At 34.5% G+C, this 25,117-nt stretch overlaps 1 protein-coding gene across 2 annotated transcripts; it reads left to right on the top strand.

Moving 5' to 3' along the window:
* The first annotated feature begins 4,786 nt into the window (after window positions 1–4,786).
* Window positions 4,787–24,642, top strand: LOC126831502 (next to BRCA1 gene 1 protein). Of its 2 annotated transcripts, XM_050562026.2 has the most exons (21): window positions 4,787–5,037; window positions 8,649–8,717; window positions 10,715–10,756; window positions 11,065–11,252; window positions 11,763–11,871; window positions 11,989–12,126; window positions 12,906–13,053; window positions 13,228–13,300; window positions 13,790–13,963; window positions 14,544–14,735; window positions 15,357–15,492; window positions 16,049–16,163; window positions 18,050–18,213; window positions 18,542–18,947; window positions 19,118–19,276; window positions 19,729–19,884; window positions 20,279–20,515; window positions 21,033–21,210; window positions 21,698–21,809; window positions 21,986–22,360; window positions 22,560–24,642. In XM_050562026.2, the coding sequence occupies exons 1-20, from the start codon at window positions 4,900–4,902 to the stop codon at window positions 22,340–22,342; spliced, it is 3,291 nt and encodes a 1,096-aa protein (XP_050417983.1). In that variant the 5' UTR covers window positions 4,787–4,899; the 3' UTR covers window positions 22,343–22,360; window positions 22,560–24,642. The 2 variants fall into 2 exon arrangements, with proteins under 2 accessions (XP_050417983.1, XP_050417982.1); XM_050562025.2 differs by having other exon boundaries at window positions 21,986–24,642.
* The last annotated feature ends 475 nt before the right edge of the window (window positions 24,643–25,117 follow it).

Genomic DNA, 25,117 nt, shown 5'->3' with positions numbered 1-25,117 from the left:
GACAGTCTTAGTACTTAAATTAAAACCAAAATCCGCATAAATGCGCCCTCGACCAAAATAGAATAATATTCTAAATGCTTTTCTACAATTTACATTTATTATCTTATTTTCTTTTAAAAATAATTCTCCAGTTTCTACCATAGAAATTCAAGTATGGCTATTTCGTTCCTTTATAAGAAACGGAAAAAGAAGCAATGTTATACAAAGAACGAACAGAACTGTTGGGTTAGGGTTATGGGTTAATGTCAGACGCCAAAGCGAAAACTGCTAAGTCCAGGTATCAGAGAACTGCGCATGTTAAACGGAAGCGTACAGCAAAATAGTAAATAAAGTAAAGTGCCGTATACGGTTAAATATCCACTGCCCAAAATTTATGGATTCTCGAGTCTTGGTCACAACTTAGAAACCATTGCCCTTTTGGCTTTTTTTTGTGCAAATTGCAGACAATTAACAACCCATGATACTAGATCTTTGTACGATCTGGAAAATATCTTTCTGTGTTTATACCCACAAGTCTGGGCTAACCCTTCAGAATAGTTTTAAGTCTAACCCTAACCCTTCAGTATAGTTTTACCCACAACTCACCGGTTTTACAGCTTCAATTTGTACGTTTGACATGTAATTTGTAAACCTAACGTGAACCCTAACCCTAGAGAAAGATATTCTCCAGATCGTTCAAAGATCTACTGTAGTATTGTGCATTGACAACGATGACGGAACACTTCGACTTTTTGACTTTTTGTGTGTACTTACTTTAATACTTAGTTTAGGCTAGTTTGTAGACGCCAAAACAACATGATATATATATATCGCCAGAAAAAAATTAAGAGCTATGAGTTCAGACCCAGTCATATTCAAAACATCTTTCACAGTTTGAGCAGATAAGATCTAATTGCTTGGTGAAATGAATCATTCATAATAAATTAATTTACATAAAATCAAAATTGTCAGACTTTACTTACACTTTCTCCACCGGAAATGGCAGTACCACGTGTAAGACGCATGCTCATTAGTAACGGAAGTAAATATAGTCTTCATCAACCTAGGCGCATATAATTCAGAGTAACTGAGTAACTCGATTAATTCCCGTTGAACACAACATCTGGAGCTGCAAGAGCTGACATGTTCTTAGCGGTGGTACTTTTTACCGCCGACCACCGCCGACTACTGCCGACCAAATGCTTTTTACCGTCGACCGTCGTGTAATTACCGCCGACCGCATTGTTATAACGACTTTCGACCGTAATATAAATACCGCCGACCAAATACTTGTTACCGCCGACCAAATGCATTCGCCCCGCCCCCGATTTTTTTTTTTTTTGGGGGGGGGGGGATCTAAAGCCCCTGAAATGCCATTTCTTGGACTTTGGGAGAAGATTTTGCAGAATTCTGATGGACAGAAAACACTTATAACATGAGTAAAATACGATCTAATATTTCTACTGGGATTGAATCTGTTCAATAGATTGTCTTAGTCTTAGCATTTCGTAATTTAAAGATTGTTTTTATTTTGTCGTCGCCCCTGTCCGTCCGGACGTCTGTCTGTCCGTCCGCCCACAATTTTGTGGGCACTCTACAGGTCACAATGTTTATTGTTTATCCGATTTTGACGAAACTTGAAATATAGGTCCATCTCCCAAAGATCTCGGTTCCTTTTGAAATTGGCATAAATAGGACCGTAACTTCGTGGATTATGGTCTCTGATTGTGCCAAAAATCACGTGTTTAGCTTGTGGACACACAAGAGGTCACAATTTTCATCCGATTTTGATGAAGCTTGAAATACATGTATATAACCCAAAGATCTTGGTTCCTTGCGATATTCACGCATCGGAACGTGACTTCCTAGATCGTGGTGCCTGATTATTCGAAAAGGGTTTATATCCGACAAATACAACGTCATAGTTTTAATCACCCTTAAATTAAATGGAGTCTTCCATTAAAAGTCAACAATGATTGGATAATTGTTCGATAGTTTCCGCGATATAACGAAAATTACCGAACTAATCACGTGAATGCACGTGAATGTTATTGTTTATGTGTGGTTTAATGGTCGAGAGTGAGACATTAAGTAATATATTGAAACAACATGAGTGACGTGCTTTGCAATGAAATATGTCACACGGGTTCAAAATTTTAACTAGTATAAATAATGTATGCTTGGCACATTGCCCATACCATTATTTGAAATAATGATACGCCAACATATAAGGATGACGTCGTATCTGTATTTTAAACCAAGCTACTGTCGCCATTTTGGAGTAAATATAGGCTCAATTGACTTGAAAACAAAAACAAAATGGATAGTAATACGTTATCAGACGAATAATCAATCCTTTTTAGCCAACAGATTGACGGCGCAATAGACGTGAACGCAAATTCCGACAAAGATCTACTAGTTACTAGTCAAAAGGATAAAGAAAATTTGGATCAAAAGGCAATCTTTTCTGATAATTCTGACAGTGAACCTTGAAGGTTTTCCAAAGGATTTGACCGACTGTGTTAAGTGGACTGTACCCAAAAAATACTTTACAAAGGAAGTCTTGGGCTATAAATACTTTCAAGTCTTGGAGTGTGTGGAGAAATATTCGAAATGTGGACGAAAAGAAAATTCTGAATAGCTTAGACATGGATAACCGATCTAAATACGTCGATAAGTATGCCGTCTATTTCGGTGCTGAATGCTACAAACTGTACCATAAAAAAATTAATTGTCAAAAGAATAAAAATTTATTTCTGTGTTCTTTGTATTATTTCGATCATCATAGTCATCTGCGGTTGATATGAATCGAATATATCAACCTGCCTTACGACCACAAACCGCAATTGTTACCCGATTTTCATGAAACTTACAGATTATGATAACATTGATAATATCTCAGAGTAGGCAAAGTTTCGACCACTTCCGGTTAGCAGTTTCTCGGAAACTGCTAACCGGAAGTGGTCGAAATTCTGACTACTCTGAGATATTTTTAAAATTATCATATTCTGTAAGTTTCATGGATATCGGTTCATGTGGTCGGCAGTCGTGCCACATGAAATGTGTGGTAACTTAATAATTGATATATCGGAAACTGCTTACCGGAAAGGGTCGAAATTTTGGCTACTCTGAGTTATTATTAATGTTATCGTGATCTGTAGGCCTAAGTTTCATTGAAATCGGTTGATAATTGCGATGCCGAGACAGAGACTTACAAGTGGCAAATAGCCCCGAGGTGTACGTCTTACCATGTGCATGTGGCAAAAGCCATCGGACGGTAAAATCCTGTATTATTTTCGGGCAATGAAAAATTCGACGACCTTTTTTTTCTATTAACGTTTAGAGAAAAAATATAACTAACTTATTTCTATGAGATCCACACTGCCCGAAAAGTATTTTCTCGTCTTTTTCTTGTCCACTGCATGCCCGAAAATATGCCCGAAGCTCGCTTATGATAGGTATGCCCGAAAAAACGGTATTGCCCGAAAATAGGTATTGCCCGAAAAACGGGCATCGCATCAATATAATATATACTATATATTGATCATATTGATTTCGATATATATACTATATTGATTATATTATATTGATTTCGGGCAATTTTCTCTTATGCCCCCCCCCCCCTGAATTACTTTGAGCTCCTACGCCTATGCTGATTGTACCAATTAAAAGCCGCATTTTTTTAAAATTTATTTAAGCCTGTTAATTCTATCTATCCAACTCTGAGTTATTATTAATGTTATCGTGATCTGTATAAGTTTCATTGAAATCGGTTGATGATGGCAAATAGCCCCGAGGTGTCTTACCACATGTGGCAACCCCAGCCATTCGTATATCGGACCGTAAATTCCTGTATTATTGAGCTGATTGTACCAATTAAGCAAAAGCCGCATTTTTTTTTTTTTTTTTTTTTTAAGCCTTTATGTTCTCTACCCAACTCTTGCGACCGCCTACTTTTTGATTTCCCGGGGGTGGGGGTGCAGGGGGTGGATCGAGCCGTACCAAATTCGTACGTGGCGAGGCTTGGTGCATTAAAATTAAACCACCCAAAACCAGCTTTTGTGGCAAAATGTTTTTTTATTTCACAGAATCAAGGGCTGCAAATTTTAGAAGCCTTATGTTTTCGAACAATCTGTTTAAACTTATGAAAAATAAAGAGAAAATTGGTTTAGCTTAGTTAAGGTTCACTGCGCACACAATAACTTCCAGTGGCTCGCTAATTGCGAAGATGTTTATTCCATCAATTTAAATCGATATAACACTAACAGATGTATATAAGGTATGAACATAAAATTCATTAACTTTCTATGTTGCATTATCGAGTTATCGCACCCGGATTCGAGGCGAGGTTCGTATATAATGGGTTCAAAAAGAAAGGCCCGAAAAAGTAGTGAAAGGGCATCAAAAAAGCACAGATGACTGAATCGACGGAATCTTAAAATTAAAATATTTGTTTATCTTTTAAATTCATTTATATAGACATTTCATAAGCAATGCCCACGTGCCGTTGACAAAGAGCCCACATAGTTCTATGGTCAATGACCGATATTTATTAATATAGCGACGTGACGTAATTTACGTCATTTACTATAAATAGACTTGTAAACATATGACAACTTTATGTATTCGTGCGCCAAAAAGCATAACAAAACACCCTCATTGTTGATGTTTCTTTATGATATTGGAAAATTTGTATTTGCATTACGGGGGAAAATACTTTGAATAATAGAATATATAACTTTTCACAACATTCATTGCAAAACAACAATGTCTAACGGTAAATATTAAGAGACTATATGGTACATCGGAGGTATAAATAGGTATTGTTCGGCGAAGGAGAAACAGGGAACAGGAAATTTTACTTATGCGTCTCTATTTTCTATAAATTATCGTAACAATACAGCTTTTATTTTTTGTCATATGATGGAAGAAGGTACAAGTGATGATATGTCTGACTATGTTATTGTTACAGCAAGACATTTAAACAGAAACGACAATGATCAGCCTGAACCTTTCCGAGTTGGGGCCGACATTTTGTGGCCCGATTTCAAAGCAGTGGTAAGCAATGGGCCTCCTAATAACTTAGCATCGAATTTGTGTTCATTGATTCAATGAATTAATTCCTTAATCACATCTTTATGTGGACTTAATATTGTAGTTTTGTTGTGGCGGTACATGTCAGGTTTAATTACAAAGGAGATAAGCTTACAATTAAATATTTTCCCCCCGGGTTAGCTAGTTGTTATTTTTATGTTGTTTACATCTGCACTCTGTCCAGCCACAGCTGGCATTTTCATTGGCTGATCAGCTGTTCGCAACATACCTCTGACATGTGACTTAAATATTGACATTATTTTTAAAGGTTTTGCAAATATTATTACACTTACTTATGTGTTTACAGCATATATAGAAATGAGAAAATTTTGATGCATTCAATAGCTTAGCAGATGTGTCAGTGCAGTTTATTAATATCAGTTTTGTCAACATTATTATCCTACAAGTCAGCCAAATAAAAACAAACATGATTGCACCAGAAAATGTTATATTTTATCTGTACAGTTTTTATGAATAGAAGGCATAAATCAAGCAAAGTGATAATTTCTAATCTGGCCAACAAACAGTACATTCAAAATACTCCCAGTTTGTACGTATAACCTGAAAGTACATGTACATGTATATATGCATGAAATTTAATTATAATAAATGAACCATCAGAGGTCATGTCATTGAAATTTGGCAGGGGTATTATAATATTAAGAAAGATATTTTTTTTTCATCACACTCTAATAAAGTAGCTAAGTCTCTAACTTAATATCATCCAAAATCTTCAACATTGAAAACACGATTTATTTGTCAGTTTAAATCAACATTGATGTTGTGATCTTACCTGGAAAAGATGGGCTTCTGATATCCAATATTTAAGACAAAATAAACATTTTACCATTGGTACACGAATCGTGTACCATAATGCGCTTCAACCCCAGTTGTATCAAGAGACTCGAGGGACGAGCCTAGACCACATTGCACCAAATCAAACAGCGTATGTAGACTGGAATAACCAGGCGCTAGAAATTTGCACTCGCTTGAGACTGCTGGCTTATTTCGCCGAACATAACTGATTTGAAATTGGAGTAAAAACGAAAACCATTGAATGTAAATCAGTTTATATACATTCATATTACAGTATTATATGCTTTGCGACCCACTTTTGTCAATTTCTAGGTCCCAAATGTTAGCGATTTAGCTCCTTTAAAGGAGCTAAGTTGCTAATATTTTGGACCTAGAAATTGACACAAATGGGTCGCAACGCATACAAAAATGTAATATGAATGTATATAAATTGATTTACATTCAATCGTTTCTGTTTTTACTGTAATTTCTAATCAGTTAGGTTCGGTGAAATATGTCAGTATTGTCAATCGGATTTCAATCTCTAGCTTCTGGTTGTTCCAGTCTACGCCGTTAATATTTAATGGACATGCTCTCCAGATAAGAATATGGCGTCACCGTTTGACATGACTAGCCTCGTTTTTCGAGTCCTTTATTACAAATATTGCTGAAACGCATTATAGTACACGATTCGTGTACCAATTGTAAAATGTTTATTTTGTCTTAAATGTTGGATATCAGAAGGCCATCTTTTCCCGGTAAGATCACAACATCAGTGTTGATTTAAACTGACAAATAAATCGTGTTTTCAATGTGGAAGATTTTGGATGATATTGAGTTAGAGACTTAGCTACTTTAAATAAACTCTAATACCCAATATAGCTGACAAGGAGTAGGGTTCCCTGCTCAACCTTGTGGGTTTTCTCTGGGTTTTCTCGGGTCCTCCCGTTTCCTCCCACTGATAAAGACCCCACGTGCAAACAGATTATTGAAATAAAATTGAACCATGTGTTAGGCCCAAAATGATCTAGCTTGTGTGTCAAGTGAACCATAAACCCCATCTCACTCTCTCTCTCTCTCTCTCTCTCTCTCTCAATATAGATTAGTATTAAATCAAAGAAAATCAATTAAACATTAACTAGGTCTTATTTATAACACCTTTAATAGTTACGGTAATACAACATATTTTTTTACACTATTCTTGACCCATTTTCCTTAAATAACTTGGCAATTATTATGGAGATTTTGATGTAGTAATAGGATTGCAGAGTACAGTATGTAACATTTTATAGCTTGTAATCTGATTTTTATACGCCCACATGGAAATGTGGTCATATATTGCCGTCCGTCCGTCCATCGTCCACAATTTCTTGTGAACACTCTACAGACTACATTTATCAACCGATTGTTTTGAAATTGATAATTGTTGTTTCCATTAGTGAGACGAAGAAGCCTATTTAATTTCAATAACTTCCGTTAATTTCTTCTGGAGTTATGGCCCTTGTTTCACTTTGTTGCACCTTGTGAACGCTCTAACGACAAAAGTTCAACCGATCTGTATGAAATTTATATGCATCATTTAAATTAGTAAAGCAAAGAAGCCTATTGAATTTCAGCAATTTCCATTAATTACATCTAGAGTTATGGCCCTTGTTTCACTTTGTTGAATCTTGTGAACGCTCTAATGACAAAAGTTATCAACCGATCTGTATGAAATTGATATGCATCATTTAAATTAGTGAAATGAAGAAGCCTATTGAATTTCAGCAGTTGATGTTAATTTCTTCTGGAGTTATGGCGCTTGTTTCACTTTGTTGCACCTTGTGAACGTTCCAACGACAAAAGTTATCAACCGATCTGTATGAAATTTATATGCATCATTTAAATTAGTAAAACAAAGAAGCCTATCGAATTTCAACAATTTCCGTTTCACTTTGTTGAATCTTGTGAATGCTCTAATGACAACAGTTATCATCAGATCTGTTTGAAATTGATATGCATCATTTAAATTAGTGAAATGAAGAAGCTTATTGAATTTCAGCAATTTCCGTTAATTACGCCGTGAGTTATGGCCCTTGTTTCACTTTGTTTTACCTTGTGTATGCTCTAACGACAAAAGTTATTATCCGATCTGTATAAAATTTATATGTATCATTTATATTAGTAAAACGAACAAGCCTATTGAGTTTCAGCAATTTCTGTTTATTACATCTAGAGTTATGGCCCTTGTTTCACTTTGTTGAATCTTGTGAACGCTCTAATGACAACAGTTATCATCCGATCTGTTTGAAATTGATATGCATCATTTAAATTAATGAAATGAAGAAGCGTATTGAATTTCAGCAATTAACGTTAATTACGCCGTGAGTTATGGCGCTTGTTTCACTTTGTTTTACCTTGTGAATGCTCTAACGACAAAAGTTATTATTCGATCTGTATAAAATTTATATGTATCATTTAAATTAGTAAAACGAACAAGCCTATTGAGTTTCAGCAAATTTATGTTAATTACATCTTGATTTACTTTGAACTTTGTGAATGTTTGAACGACAAAAGTTATCATCCGATCTGTATGAAATTTATATACATTATTTGAATTAGTAAAACGAAAAAGCCTGTCGAATTTGAACAATTTTTGTAGATTACTTCCAGAGTTATGGCCCTAATTACCTACAAAAGAATAAATATGTGAAAACCCTTGTCGACTGCTCGGACGAGTTAGCTGCTGTGGGCGTATGTTTAGTTGCCTGGCAACCTATCTTTCTTATTATTTTGAACAGGTTCAAGCTCAGTTTGAGTCACCACCTAGTGATGTAGTTATAAAATACACTGATGATGATAATGAAATGGTGAGTATTGGTAGCATATTAATTTCATAATTCAGACTTTTCATTAATGAGTATGAAGTATTTTGATTGATTAACAAAATGTTATACTAAAATTGCCCATAAAGCAAAGTAGGACTTGATAAGTTTTATGCCATAATGATTACTACTTTGGTTTGAACCCTGACATACTTGACTATTCTTAGTTAATTTATTGTGGTTTGAATCCTGCTATAATTACACAGATTTGGGTCCAAGTTCACAAAACATTCTCAGACTTAAGTTAAGAGTTTACTCAAAATTGTTGGCCTTATTTTTACTAATTTACTCAAAATTGTTGGCCTTATTTTTAGTATACATGTAGCCCTTTATAAAACTTTTGTTGTTTTAATGTATCAATGAAATACATCAATAAGAAACTATGTGCAAAGTTTTGTGTTTCTGGATCAAAGATATTTCTTATAAACAGTGATTGAAAGTTGAATAAATTCTTAACTTAATTCTGAGAATGCTTTGTGAACTCAGGTCTGTACTACAGACTCTGTAAGTAATAATACATTTTGAAACAAAAATAAAAATGGTTGGAGTGCCCAAGTTTAGATTTGTCATTGATTCCATGAAGTAGCTAGGTTTTAGAACGTTAAATACTGTGTAATTCAACATGGCGCCTGTGGTGTTTAATATGATGAAGGTACGGAAAAGTACCAAATGGTTAATTTGTATAAGAGTCAAGGTTTGGACTATAATGCCTTGGAAATCGGAAGTAGGAGGCGACTGGTATGTGTCTCTCTCTTATGGACCGATGTGAGAATGTCCGTTATATTAACTGGACGGGTAGGCCTATTCACCTTCGGTCAAGTGTCAATGTCAAATGAGCGGCTTCTTATCAACAAAATCGGCTCTGAACCGGTTTGATTCTACGTATCTCTCGTAACTGAGAGAATAATGATTTATTAGCCGAGAGAATATCTTCCGTCAAAGTGGTGGTTGATTCCGAGGTAAAAAGGAATCATGACCGATCGATTTGATCAACAAAATTTGCCATAACGAGATCGTAAGCAGAGAGTATAATAATATAAGAGATAAAGTGGCTCTGAAGACCTGGTTATCCCGAATGTCAGTGACTAGTTTCGTTCGTATTGAACTCTTCAGACTGGTTGGACTCAAGTGTTGGGCGTTTTTATTTATACTATTCCGAAACCCCGGTGGGGTTTTCATGGTTGCTAATTGGCGGCGTTACCAGGGTTGGCCCCTTGGCGGGGTTTGCGAGTTTTTTACCGGGGTCGGTAGCTCGCTTACCAGGGTTGTACAGAGGTTTAACAAATTGGCGGAGTTCCAAATTTGTTACCGGGGTTGTACTGATCGTTTAGATTGAAATGTTAGTGGCCATATTTTGGCTAACTGGGATGCCTTGGCAGGGTTTGCGCATTGTTACCGGGGTCGGTAGCTCGCTTACCGAGGTTGTACAGAGGTTAAACAAATTGGTGGGGTTCCGAATTTGTTACCGGGGTCGCTAGCTCGCTTACCGGGGTTGTACTAATCGTTTAGATTGAAATGCTCGTGCCCATAATTTGGCTAACTGGGATGCCTTGGGTTGGTTTGTAACATTGTTATTTGTCATAACAATGAAGGGATAGTATATAGACAAGGGTGTTGATTTAACACCCGTGAGAGGGGTATACGGCTAAATATAAATCCAAAGTTGGAACACTCAGGGGAGAGCATTGTGAAACAAAAATAAAAATGGTTGGAGTGCCGAAGTTTAGATTTGTCATTGATTCCATGAAGTAGCTAGGTTTTAGAACGTTAAATACTGTGTAATTCAACATGGCGCCCGTGGTGTTTAATATGATGAAGGTACGAAAAAGTACCAAATGGTTAATTTGTATAATAATTATAATTATTATAATAATACATTTTGTTAGCTGTTACCATTTACATAATTAAATCCTTGTTGACCAACTCAATGCATGTTGAAATTGTCATTCTATTGTTACTGCATATTATGATTTATTTTCCAGGTTACAATGAATACACAGGATGAATTATTTGAAGCAATTAAGGTAAGATATATATATAAATTATTATATATTGTAGACTTTGTAATAGCAAACAGGGCACCCATTTCTGGTTGACTTCAACCACATGAACTACACAGCTTAATTTCCAACTTAGCGATGTAGTTGGGATTTTTGGTCAAGAAATTTTCTCATAGGATATTAGCAGAATAACTAAAATAAGCTGTTTAATTATTAAAATATGAATTGCTCATATTTCTCCCCTTTTAATCTTACTTACAAGGATTAGGAGAAACTTGATAAAAATATTTTCTTTCTTTAATGATGATTATATATTATTTCTATTTCATCAGCTGGCCAGAAATAGTAATGGTATTATTCAATTAGAAGTTAAAGCTATTGAGAGCGATGGACAGAGGAAGACTTTGTTACAATTACAACAAGAACACACTGATGCTACCTTGATTCTTCCTGCCATACCTAAAAGAAAATCACCACTTTTACAGAAAATTAGACCTGACATTGCTAAAAGTGCAAGCAGGTAAATCATTCTATTTTTGAGTTCTTCTATGTGTTTGTGTTGATAAAGCAATGTTGAGACATGACCTATTTTGTATTCAGCTGACAATTGTTTAAGCCCAAAATGAAACTAGAATTAGTAAGGAGACAGGCAAAATAAAAGATAATTGTATATATAGCTACAATATTACTACTGGATATAACTCATCAATTACAACAATTTATTTTGACCTAAATCAAAGAGGTTTAGTTCTTTAAACTAAAAGAGTGTGGCTGTCCGAATGATCAAACCCTTTCAATGATGATAGGTCTGTCATTGAGTTTATTGGCAAGTTTTCGACCCATACTTGGAAGGTCACCTGCCTAACATCATGGATTTTCTCCTTGTCCTCCTGTTTCCTGCCACTGCTCAAGACTCCAGCACACAAGCGAATTATTAAAATAAAACTCAACTGTATGTGAGTCCTGTTATGACCTAGTTTGTGTTTAAACCCCATTTTTCTCTTGCTCTAGACTAAATTTATTTTTGTAGCTCGTCTGAGGCATCAAGTGATGTGAATGAACCAGCAGACATGGCAGAGACTGGTGAAACACCACCAAATTCTGAACAAGATCTAGAGAATGGTGAAGTTAAGAGAAAGGTAAGTAAATTTATATGGTAGTCATGATTTGTCAGTATGTACCAATAATAGGGTAACTTCAACTCACTTACACACTGATTGTCAAAAGATCAATATTTTAATAACTATATGTTACAGGTGAAAATTGAAATAGACGAAGGGAATTTAGAAACAGATAACTATGTTGAAGATAATCTTAGTGATTATGAAAAAATGGCTGGTAGCAATATTCCAAATTCTATGCCTTACCCAGATTTTGTTGAATTCATGGAAAAGGTAAGAAATGAATGTGTATGATAAATTCTTGTTTAAAAGGCAAGTCTCTAACTCAATATCATCCCCAGTCTTTGACATTGCAAACACGACTTATTGATCAATTCAATCAACATTGATGTTGTTATCTTGTCGTGAAACGATGAACTTCTGATATCCAATAGTTAAGACAAAGTGAAAATTTAAAAATTGGCACACGTTTTTGCGTCCCAGAATGAAGCGACTCTATGAACGAAGCTAAACATATCCCACAGGAAAATACTTTCTGGTGTAGACTGGAATAACCAGACCGCAAAGACTGCCATTCAATTTGGAATCTTAGCGTATTTCGCTTAACGTAACTGATTGAAATTACAGTAAAAACCGGAACAATTGAATTTGAATCAGTTTATATACATTCATGTTACATTATTATATTATGTGTTGTGACCCAATTGTGTCCATTTCTAGGTGCCAAAGTATAGAGATTTAGCTTCTCTAAGATTTACCTTTCATCTCCATTAGTTAAAGAGGCATTATCACTTTAATCAAATAATTAACTTATACTCAACCTAACCATCAAAATTCAAACTTAGATACCAATACCAGAATTTGTACAACTCCTAGATTAAAATTTGTATATCTAAGCGATGGCTGAACAGTTTTGTCTCTAATTTTGCACCCCCAATGTGACTGCATAGACTAATACAGTCAAATCAAAATGATTGTGCCTATTTTAATAAATTAGTTCACATTTATCTGATCTAATGCCATGTATAAACCTGTATTATTTATGTTATCAGCTGAAACATGAATTACGAAGTGAAATAGTTCATGATGTAACAAAGAAAACAGTGAAGCAAGTTTTACGTGGACTGGATAGTGCTCCTGTCAATAAACCTCTACGAGATCCATGGTCTGTTAATAGAGATGATATTAAACATGCACATCGTAAGTCTTTATATTATAGATGTACTTTGTATTTTGCAAATTAGTCTAAGGCGTTTTAAGGATGTGCTTTTTTTAGAACCCCTCTATTTTACTTTTGCATAAAGAATTCTTATTTTGTATACACTCTTCTTAAGGAAGTATATCAATAATATTTCTACTTATAATATGTTTCAGCTATTTACCTACATGAAGGTATAGTGTGTAACAATTGCCAAAAGACGATTCTTGGATGTAGATACAAATGTGGGTAGGTATTTTTTGGTTTTTGTTAGTTCTATTTTTAGATGTTAATTGCCCTATTTTTAGACGTTAATTGCCCTATTTCTAGATGTTAATTTCTCTATGTTAATTAAATTAAAACCATATTCAACATACCTTACATTCTACACATGACCGATCTATGTAGGTTGAAAACAAAGAACCACCTTTGATTGATTTTTCTTAGAGTAGCACTCACTGATCCTCTGTCGATTCTCATCCAATATGGGGCACATAGAATGCCCATATTGTACTTGAATAAAATTTCTGAAACCTTTTTATCAAGACGACCATCAAGGGTTTTTCCCTTATTTCTGTTGTCAAAGAAGATAAATTAATAAAAGTTGCCAAATAAAACAAGTTTTTCAAAATATTGCAGATATTCTGTTAACAATTCTGAGTACTGTAAGAATCAGATAATTTAGGCCTGAAGAATTTATTATGAATATAATATTTAATGTTAATTTTATTTTTACAGAAATTGTCCAGATTATGATTTATGTGAGAAATGTGAAAGCAAATATGGAATTCACAATACGGAACATGTCTTTCTTAAATTACGTCGACCTTGTAAAGAAAGTCGAGATAGCCGAAAAACTCCTTTGCTGAAAAGAGTTTTATACAAGTCTGATATAAGTGATGCTTTTGATAGGTAAGCTACATTATGTTACAATAAAAGATTTTAAGATGCATTATGTAAGAGCTAAATCTGCTTGTTGAAGGTCTTTTTTTCTGGCTTCCAATGCTGTTCAAACTATTATAACCATTATCAACTCTCTTGATCATCAAATGGCTTGGATATTAATTGGATAAGATCATCTGCGCCATTTAATCAGTTAATGGAAAATCAAGACTTCATTTATTATCATAGCAATGACAATCAATACACTATTTTTGCCAAACTTAAAGCATTTATGACATTGGTCAGAATAAAGTAATTTGAAATTTTCAATGTATTCATTTTTCATTATCTTTTTTAAAACTATTATAGCAAGAAAGACCAGCTCTTTCATAATGCATCTTTAAGATTCAAAACAGTAACAAGTACCATGGAAATTGAGGTGTTGTGTATGAATTAGTAATTACAGGAAGAATAGGTGGAATATTGCTATTGGCAATACACATAAAAACTACCATATGTCAAACTGAGAATGACCAAATTCTTATATTGACAAGATGTTTAACTATGTTCCATTTCCTTGTCTTTGAAAAGTTTTATTGTACGTTTGTAGATTGGGTGATAAAAGACAAGAAAAGCTGAAGAAAAAAGCTGAGAAACTGTTTGAGAAAGAGAAGAGAAAGGAAGAAAAATTGAAAAGGAAGCTAGAGAAGTATGATGGTTTGAAAGATTCGCCAATGAAACGAGAAAGATATGAAAAATTACCTGTTCCCATGCACCAGCATCTTCATTTTTGTTCAAAAGAGTAAGTGATAAATTAATTCACTATTGATATAATATGATGAAGAGAAAATCTTTATCAGAACGTGTTCTATACTCTTAAAAATGCATATGTGCACCAAAATAAAAGGTGAGTAAGGCATTGGCTCACTAACCAGGAAATCTCAGGTTCGGTTTTGGTGTTGGCTGAGAAAGTTCTCAGAATTTTCCAGTATGATTTCCCCATACCAGTGATGTAATAGCAAGGAACAGAGTCTAGTTGTTCAGATGGGACTAAAAAAAAGGTTCTGTGTACACAATGCTGTGTGCGTATATGGACCTTTGATGATTGGAATTTGATGAAAAGTAAGCTGAAATGCTGCTGTCTAGACAAAATTTGTCTCATAGCACACTGCATAGAGAATGCCTCTCTTCATGAACCTGTTCGATGCAGAAAAGTTAGATGTTAAACCCCATTTTGTTTTATTTCACAGCATTAAATGAAAAGCAAGCTGTAAAAACTGAACCTTAAGACAAAGACAATTTTAAAAAAAAGAGACCATATTCATTGAATGAAAAGATTTACATTTGAAAAAGCAGTTGTCAAATGGAATACTGAAATTAACTGATTCAAATATTGTCTGTAAGTTGTGATATATTATTTCAGATATAAGCTATTGGGAGGTTCGTTTGTTCGAGATATCACCATTCCTGATGGTACAGCTGTTCAACCTGGCACCAGGATGTTTAAAACATGGCGTCTCTTAAATACTGGTAGCACTGCATGGAGAGATACTTCAATGGTAAATATTCATTTGATTAAACTAGATGAACATTTAATTCACACCACTCAAATCATTTGTTAAGACAAGAACTGTGTCAGATCAAATTGAAAGGGTTACTGCTATATCTCTGCCCACAGCTGTTTAATCCCATGGTGTATTTACTGGTTAGCTTGTATGTGAATTTCTGAATTCACAATACAAATGCTGCACATATATACCAGATCCTAATTGATGTAATCAAGTTAGACACGACATGACACATGGTCCAGTAATTAGTAGGAATGATGCTGGTGAAGAGTTTCTCTTTTGCATGTTTGATGTATGTTGCAGTTAAAAAAATGGACTCTTCTAATTAAATTTTTACAAAATAGTGAAAAAAAAAATTAATGACTTTTTTAAAATTGATTGTTTCATGCCAATTGACATGTTAATCTTGCCAACTGAAATCTCTGATTTTACAGTGTGCCATGTACATGTACCAGCTGAGTCTTCATGTGGTATTTAATTGATATAATTGTATTATGATGGAAAGTAATTACTGTACTTAAGAAAATTTCATATTTTGATATTATAGTTACGATTGATGTATGGAACCATACCAGCTGTAAAAACAGAAGTAGCTGTACCACATTTAAAGCCTGGTGAAGAAGGGGATGTAACAGCTGAATTAACAGCTCCTGAAGAACCAGGTAATGCTGCATTCCACTGACTTCACTAACAGCTTATTGCACTTGTGTTAATATACTATTCAAAAAAAGTAGGGGATATTTGATTTTGGGGGCATAATACTAAAATATGCAAATGACTACGAAAAAAGTCACTATAGAACCTAACAGAAGAAACATTTCCAGTTACATGTGACGCCCAAACGCACCAATAGCTACCGCATGGAATGCAGGTGATGCTTGGGATCATCATGGGGGTCCAACCCAAGATTTGCACGACTCTGACTTTGAATGTTACAGTCATTGTGGCATTGAATTCCAGGGTGGAAACATCAGTTTAATTGTTTTAGTGACCAGAAAACAAATTTTGATATGCGTCGGCTTACCCAAAATGAAAGGTTACGTGCCCTTGGCATGCTACAGATCGGCACAACACAGGCGGTTGTGGCGCGGACGATGAATGTTTCTCAGTCTGTCATAAGCAGGCTATGGTCCAGATACCGTGATACACAATCTGTACAGGACAGACCACGCTCAGGTCGACCAAGGGCGACAACTCAAGCCCAGGATCGATTTATCCGTACCTTAGCCTTGAGAAATCGTGTCATCACAGCAAATCAGATCAGCGCTCGTCTTCAAACAGACACTGGTGTGAGAGTGAGTGGCCAGACGATTCGGAATCGACTGCATAGGGGTCACCTTCGCGCCCGACGTCCTCGCGTGATCCCTTGTTTGAGAGATCATCACATTCAGGCAAGACGTCGTTGGTGTAGGGATCGTCAACACTGGGATAATCGACGCTGGAGCAATGTGATGTTTTCAGATGAGTCCAGGTTCACTGTTGATTTTTTGGACAGACGTAGGAGGGTGTGGCGTCGTCGAAACGAGCGCTTCCAAGACGTTAACGTCATCAGACATGATCGATTTGGGGGTGGTTCTGTTATGGTGTGGGGAGGCATCACTGTTGCTGGAAGAACGGCTTTACATGTTGTTGCAGGGCGTGTTACAGGCCAGTACTACCGGGACAACATCTTGGCAGTCCATGTTGTGCCGTTCGCACGACGTCATGGCCGCCGTTTCATCTTCCAGGATGACAACGCAAGATGTCACAGGGCCAGGATCGTTACAGGTTACCTCCAACAACAGAACATCACCACATTACCTTGGCCAGCACTGAGTCCCGACCTCTCCCCCATCGAGCATGTCTGGGACATGCTTGGACAGAGGTTACGTCAACGTCAACAACGTCCTGCCAATGTCCAAGAACTTGCTGCTGCGTTGCAACAGGAATGGGACAATCTGGACCAAAATGACCTTAGACGTCTCATTAGGAGTATGCCACGTCGGATCAATGCTTGTTTGGCAAACAGAGGAGGATTTACCCGTTACTGACTTGGTTGTGATGCTGTGGTAACTTTGCTGTTTGACCCCGGGTATCATTTTACCCTTATAATGGTCAGTCTGTGCCTTACTTAGTCTAACGATCATTTGGAATAAATCGATGAATGTGAACTTCATTTCATTTTGTCATTTGTTTCTTCGTCAGTTTCATAAGGTGACTTTAATAACACTTAAAAATCAAATATCCCCTACTTTTTTTGAATAGTATATATTTTATTGAAAACATTAGAATACACTTACAGCTCTCTTAGAGAGAAAAATAAAACTCATAGACTAAGCACTAATCTGAAATATCTAGTATTTTGTCTGGTTTTTCATCTCCAAAATGAAATGTACATTGGCTATGTGATGATTCCAAGAAAAGTTATAAAATTAGAATTGCTTTATATAACCTCAAATCTGTTTGCAATGATAATGAAATAATTGATATACCGTTAATCATAACTGCATTGCCATAACTAAAGTTTTTACCATTTAGATTAAAGTTTATCTTATTATTCTCTTTTTAGGAAGATATCAGAGTCACTGGAAGTTATTTGATAGAGGTTTGGCATTTGGTCACAGAGTATGGGTTATGATTAATGTGGTACCAAGGGAACTCCTTGAGCCAAAACCAGTTGAACCACTACGTGTTGTAGAAGAATTCAAGGAAGAAGAAGTCACCAAGACTGAAGTAAGTAAACTATGAATTTCCAAAATGAATTTTGCTTTGAAATCATTTTATTGATAAAAAGATGTGAGCGAATACAAGTGAAATATTTTTGCAAAGATCTCAGAGGAACAAATATGGTGATGGGAAATCAATTGAAACTAATGTAAACTTCAAATGGCTATGAATTATGTTAGGATTGACCAATTTTAATAATTTCTTTTTTGTTAAGATTATTCTTGATGTTGTATGATCTTAAAACACCATATTGCCCTCTTTTCTGGTCTGCCATCTGTTTTAAGCTCTGTAGTCAGTTTTAAAGTACAATGAATATTTGTGTATGTATTTGCAGGCACCAGAAGATCAGACAGTTGTTAGAGATATTGAAACACCTGTGACTAGGTGTGATGTACCTTTATATCGTTTGATACCAAGCATGCTCGACCAGGTCGATGAATTGGAACAACAACCAGCCATTGTTGACACACAGCCTAGCCCTGTTAATGACTTGAATAAGACTGATTCAAAAGGTGAAGAATCCTTCACCAAGATTGAATGTTTGAATGTTGATGGAAGTGAAACTGATGCTGTAGAATTAAATTTGAATTCAGCTGTGGCTGCCATGGAGAGACTAACTGTGTCTGATCCTGTTGATGTACCAACCACAAGCAATAACAAAGATTTACTTTCGTTTGAGTTTTTGGATCGTACTCCACCTAAAGTATCACAAACAGCCACCCCTAATAATACTCCTCTTGGTAAGCATTTTTTTTCAATGCATTGATGTATACCAAAAACTATTTTTCATATAATAATTTCCTGGATGGCTTAAGCTTTAGTGAACCTAACCAGCATTTATAACTGTCTGCAGAAAAGGCAGAATATAGTTATGTCAAAAAGGTGTACTTCAATTGTATTTATTTTTCAGATGTAAGTCCACCTAAGTCCCCTATCACTACACCACGATTAGAGACCGTTCTATCAGCTAGTAGTAGTATGGAACTAGTTAATGGTGAAAATGAGGAATGTGTACCTCTGTTAGCTGAATATCCCCATGAACGCATACAAAGTCTAGAATTTAGACCTGGTGAGTCCTTATTTCTTTGAATCCGGTTAAGGATACTAATAAGGAAAACGGTTTTTGATCAGGATTTTTATGTTACAAAATTAAGACCTCACCATTTTGGCTTTCTGATTTTGATTTAATGCTGAGCAATGAATGAGGATCTTATATTTTATCCTGTAAGCTTATTTAAAATTACAGACTAAAATTGCCTGATATTTATTATGCAGAATAAACAACCGGTTACTAAGTAAAGTCTAAACTTGTCCATTCATTGTCTTCCAAGTGTAATACATAACAGCAATTGTAGAATACTAAAATTGTTTCCGTTTGTGTATCACAAAAGAAATGTTTTTGATGCATGTAAATATGTCATACTTGTAGTTTGAGTTTGTTTTTTGATTGATTGTTATGCATTGAGGGTCGCAACTGCTAGTAAATATTTAAAAAGCACTGGTCCTGTTTTTATTTGACAGATATATTAGATGATGTGGAATCACTAGATAGTTATTCTGACGACGATTCAAGTTCTAGTGATGATTTCTTCTTGGTACCATTACCAGATTGTTTTGATACCAGTAAACCTTTAACTACATCCTTTCGACAAAACAATAATAACACAGTTAATACAGGTAAGCATAACTTAATTTACTCAGGATTTGATACAATTCTTATATTCAAATTGTGTTTCAGTGAGACTCTTATTATGTATATAATACAGCTTTACTGAATAAATTTATTTGGGCAGCTTATTTTTACAATGTGTTATGAACAAGTGAACTTTAAGATACCGGGTTACAAAGCCAGCATCAACTAGAGAGAATATATCACCCTATCACCAAAAGTGAGTGTGCTTGATGTGTTTGATTCCAATTTTGTCAATTGGAAACACTCTGGAATGGTAGTGTTGAGTACCCTCCCGTAACTCGACAACTGAGAAATTTTAGTTACGAAGAAAATTTCTAACTTTTGCATGTTTTTTTTTTTTTGTCATTTATTATGTACAATTTGATTAATCATTTTCAGAAGTAACAGTTGAATTTGATGGTGATGAGACCCCGCTTTCACAACTGACAGTTGATGATATGTTACAAGTATCAGCTTCTGTTGATACCAGACCGCTCACACCAGAAGTTACCTCCCCAGAAATTATACGTGATGTGGACCAAACAGAAGCCAGTTCAGGAGAAAATCAAGAAAGTGAATCAGTGGCTAATATATCTGATGGTGCTGTTGGAGAATCTCCGGAAAGTCAGATTTTAGGTAGGGCTCTTACCATTGTTAATTTAGGTCCTAATTTTTAATTTGATAAAGTACTGTATTGCTGTAATACTATTTGATCAAATATTACATGAGTACACCACAGACAATCCAGACTAGCTAAATGAACCCACCAGAAGGCAATATCCATCTTAATTGATGCGCATTACCTTCTAAGAATTTGATATATTCTACTTTCCTCTTGCTCTTTAAGGTTCCTTTACATGTAGATTATATTTCTACTGACCATGAAAAATAAAACTGAAGCCACATATTGCATAATAAGCCCACAATAAATTAAAGAAGTTCATTATTACAAACATTCAAGCACTATTTGGTTATCTGTAATCACTGAGGGCACATGGGATAATTTTGGTATTATTTTAAATCTACTTGACTTCAAGTATCTTTTAAGGATCTTGACTGTCATGGAGACATATCTATCATAAGCATTGTTTAGTATTATTTTTCAACGGTAAATATACAGATATATGCAAGAGTTCATTTCAATTATTTGTAGACTCATCATGTTATGCAGCGGCTAGTGGTCGACCATTAACAGATGCAGAACATCAGACCCAGGTTATACAGATTGATGAAGGATGTTCTCAGGCTGCTGAGAGAACAGAACCAACCAGTTCAGACTCGTCACAACAGGGAGCAGATGCGTCAGCTATAGCTGCTGCCACTGCTGAACAGTAAGTTAACACTTCATTCTTACAACACTTTATGAATTTCTTATAATCTGTGGTGATATTTTAACTATTGACCAATAAAGCTATGATATTCTTCGGATATGAGTTACAGTTTTCAAGAAATTATCTCTTACAATTAAAATCTTTGATAAATACCTTTCAGTAAGCTATGACATGTAAGAAAATTCTTGACATCATTTAGTCTTTTCTGAAGGAAACAGTTATAGGACAAGTGGTATAATTAAATAAATATTTTGAATAAAATTTAAGTATTCAGTTCATTTTGTTTTTCAGAGAGTCAATTACTTGTGTCGATATTGATTCATTATGTGTGTCAACTGTCATTTTCACAGTCAAAACTGAGCTGTGAATTTCTCTATCAATAATATTTAAGTTTATTTCTGCTACATTTTCTCCTTTGACAAGACACTGTAATATTTTAGCTTAATTGAGGCGTATGTTGAATTTATTAACTTGTGTTATTTTTCAGACAAGAATTTGCCAAACAATTACTGGACGTAGCTGTAACTGCTGCTGCTAATGCAGCCTCGAATGCCTTCTGCAAAGTAAAAGATGTATTTAATACCTGGCAAGCTAAAGATGTAAGTTTGGTTTTCCATTGGGAGTTTTCATCACATTGACAAAATAAGCATCGTTTGTTGGCTTTAAAATGAACCTGTGAGCATTCATTCTGTCAACATCAACGGCTAAAAGTTTGTAGATCACTGGAATAATATTTCTGTTTAATTAATAGCTATTGTTGGTTATTTAATTTTAGATTGAGCGAAAACAAAATCAACAAAAAGTTGCTCAGAACATAAAAGTAACAAAAGAATGGAGTCCTAAACCAGATACATATAAACCACCCCAGAGTACTTGGACACCTCCAAAAGATACATATGTACCCCCAAAGAGTACTTGGACTCCTCCTGAAGATAGCTATACCCCTAAGGAATCCTCAGCGACTGATACCAGAAGGGAAGAAGCTACACCGATGAAACGATTGATAGAAATGGGCTTTTGTAATCGGGAAGTAAATCAGGAACTGTTGACACAGTATGAAGATGATGTCAATCAAGTTATATCTGTCCTTATAGATATGCATAAAGATGACTGGGCTGCAGATAGACATTAAGTAATATAAATCCTGAAGGTGGGTGGGAGTCTTCAAAATTTAAACTATCCTTCAATTAATGTCTGTAGGTCTAGACTTTTCACATTACAATCTGACTTATATTATTAATACTTTTTTCGATTTAATTTTTACTTCAAGCATCCTACAAACTGATTTTCTACTGTCAAGGTTCTATTGAAATGCTGATGTTGTTACTCATCAGAAATTTCTTTTTTAGTCGCTAGACTGGGAATATGGACACTGTGAGTTATGAAAATCGGACAGAGCGGCAATATATGAACCAGATATAAACATTATAATAAAAATTATCTTAGATTTTTGTCTTAGATATCTGTTTTAATTCATATAGCTGCTGTATAACATCCTACATGTTCTTCTTGTATATCTTTAAAGCTTCAATAATTTTATGTTGCTTTTAAATTTATTACTTGATTTGTATTGTTAATGTTATAGCTCCTATAATTTGTTTCTTTGAACAAAGTAAATTCTTGAGAAAATAAAGTATGCAAGTAGTATCTGAGAGGAACATATCTATGTAGACAGAAATGTCTAGTAAATAATGGTTTAGGATTTGAAAAATGTTCTGAAATTTTTAATCTTTATAGAATGTAAATACATGTAGTTATTATTATAATTTAATAAAATGTACAAAGTAATCATGCTTGCAAAAATATATGTTTTTTTTGTAACAACACTTGGATCTGGAGTAATCGGGATGTCATGAGACTTTTTTTTTAAGACTGTGAGTTTTTACTTCAATTTCTGTTGATTGTTGAAAGGAAAAGAAAGTAATCTAAATCAACATTGGTACAAATCATCTTTGTATTTCAGATAACCAAAAGCTACATGTAGCATGATGGAGAAAAAAAAGTTCATGACATCCCAAAAATTATAAGCAAATATTTTATTCTTTATGATTAATAATTATTATTATATTTTGTTAATGTATGTTTATGATATGTGTTTATTATAATAATAATATTTGAATTATTATAATATCTTTGTGAACTGTGATGGATAAATGAAATGAAGTGCGTTTTTGTTGTTAGTTTTTATAATTTTCTTTAGTTAGTTTATATTTAATCAAAAGATTTGAATTCAGCTTATTGTTTATTAAAGTTTTTATTCAGTATTTCAAATTAAACTTGTAAAATTAATGAGGTGTTAAAACAAATTTAAAAAAAATAAAATTCTTCCTTTGATTTAACCACTTAAAAAGCCTGCCCGAAATAATTCAATAAATAAGACAAATGAATAAAAATTACTATTTGAATAATACTTTATGGTAAATGTTTGAATAAATGACTGGAAGTGTGGCTGTATGGGTTTGAAATTACGTGACTTGGAAGATTTGTAAAAAATCTGTCACTCCCCGCATCATTAGTGCTACATGTAACATAGAAAACTATTGATATAATGTACATTACCATGTTAATTATTACTATTATTAATTGATCGATTGATACATACACTTATAAATATATAAATATGATAAAATGTCTGTATTAATATTTTAAATAGATTTGTGATTTTGCTTGTATATTTGCTTCTTCGGTTTTATCTTGTGTAGCTTAATATATCACCCAAATAAATAATGTTGTCATTAACTGTCCTCAGTCATATATATCCCAGTTAAAATGAAGTGAGCCACTTAATATAAAATTTAATTACATTCTTCACAACATAACCTACCTGTCAGATGCACTTTTGGACAATTTTACAATATTAACCTAGAGATTTGAATATGTCTTAATGTAGTCACATTAAATAAATAATTTTCTTTCCCTCTCTTCCCATTTTAATGTCATTTATTTATCATATTAAGTCAATATTCAACTGGAATTTTTAACCATTGCTGTGTGAATATCTTTGTGAAGTCTTGAAAGAATAAGAACATACTTTTTTAACTGTTAAGCCCCATCTCAAGCCCTGCAGCTTTTTGCCTGATTCCTAAAACTGTTAATTTTTTAATTTAATAATACATTTTATGGCACGCTTTCTCATTTATATTGTAACATTTATTAATTACATGTTTATTTAATTTTTTTTTTAAGAAGGAGCTTTCAATATTAAAACGTAGACTATCACATGGTAATATTGTGATATATTTATTATTATATTTTGTGGTGGAAGAGATAAACATTTAAATACTGTAATAAGTTAAGGAGAGAGACTTTTTATAAAATAAGCAAGAAAGATGACAAGAGAGTTTGAATGAAAGAAAGTTAGCGAAATAACGTTTGTGTTCTGTCAAGTGATTTCTTCTGTATATTGCTACAAATAAAAACATAAAAATGTAACCTTTGTTGTTGTTACATTTTTGTCCCCCGCCTTTCGAAGAAAGCAGGGGACTATTAAAATGGGTTCGTCTGTCCGTCTGTCTGTCCGTCACACTTTTTGGGACACAATAACTCTCTTCCTAATTGAGCTAGAATGTTCAAACTTGGTGTATGTGTTTATTAGGTCAATGCCTTGATGGAGTTCGAAGATGAGCATTTTCCGCTTAGGGTAAGCAGAGATAAGCAATTTGATTGGTTGATGCTTTGGGACACGATAATTCTCTTCCTAATTGGGCTAGAATGTTCAAACTTGGTGTATGTGTTGATTAGGTCAATGCCTTGATGGAGTTCGAAGATGAGCATTTTCCGCTTGGGGTAAGCAGAGATAAGCAATTTGATTGGTTGATGCTTTGGGACACGATAACTTTTAATTGAGCTAGAATGTTCAAACTTGGTGTATGTGTTTATTAGGTCAATGCCTTGATGGAGTTCGAAG

Source organism: Patella vulgata, chromosome 9 (assembly GCF_932274485.2).
Source record: "Patella vulgata chromosome 9, xgPatVulg1.2, whole genome shotgun sequence".
In the NCBI taxonomy this organism is placed as follows: Eukaryota; Metazoa; Mollusca; class Gastropoda; family Patellidae; genus Patella; species Patella vulgata.
Note: the sequence above shows the minus strand (reverse complement) of the source record. Positions and strands in the feature narration are given on the sequence as shown.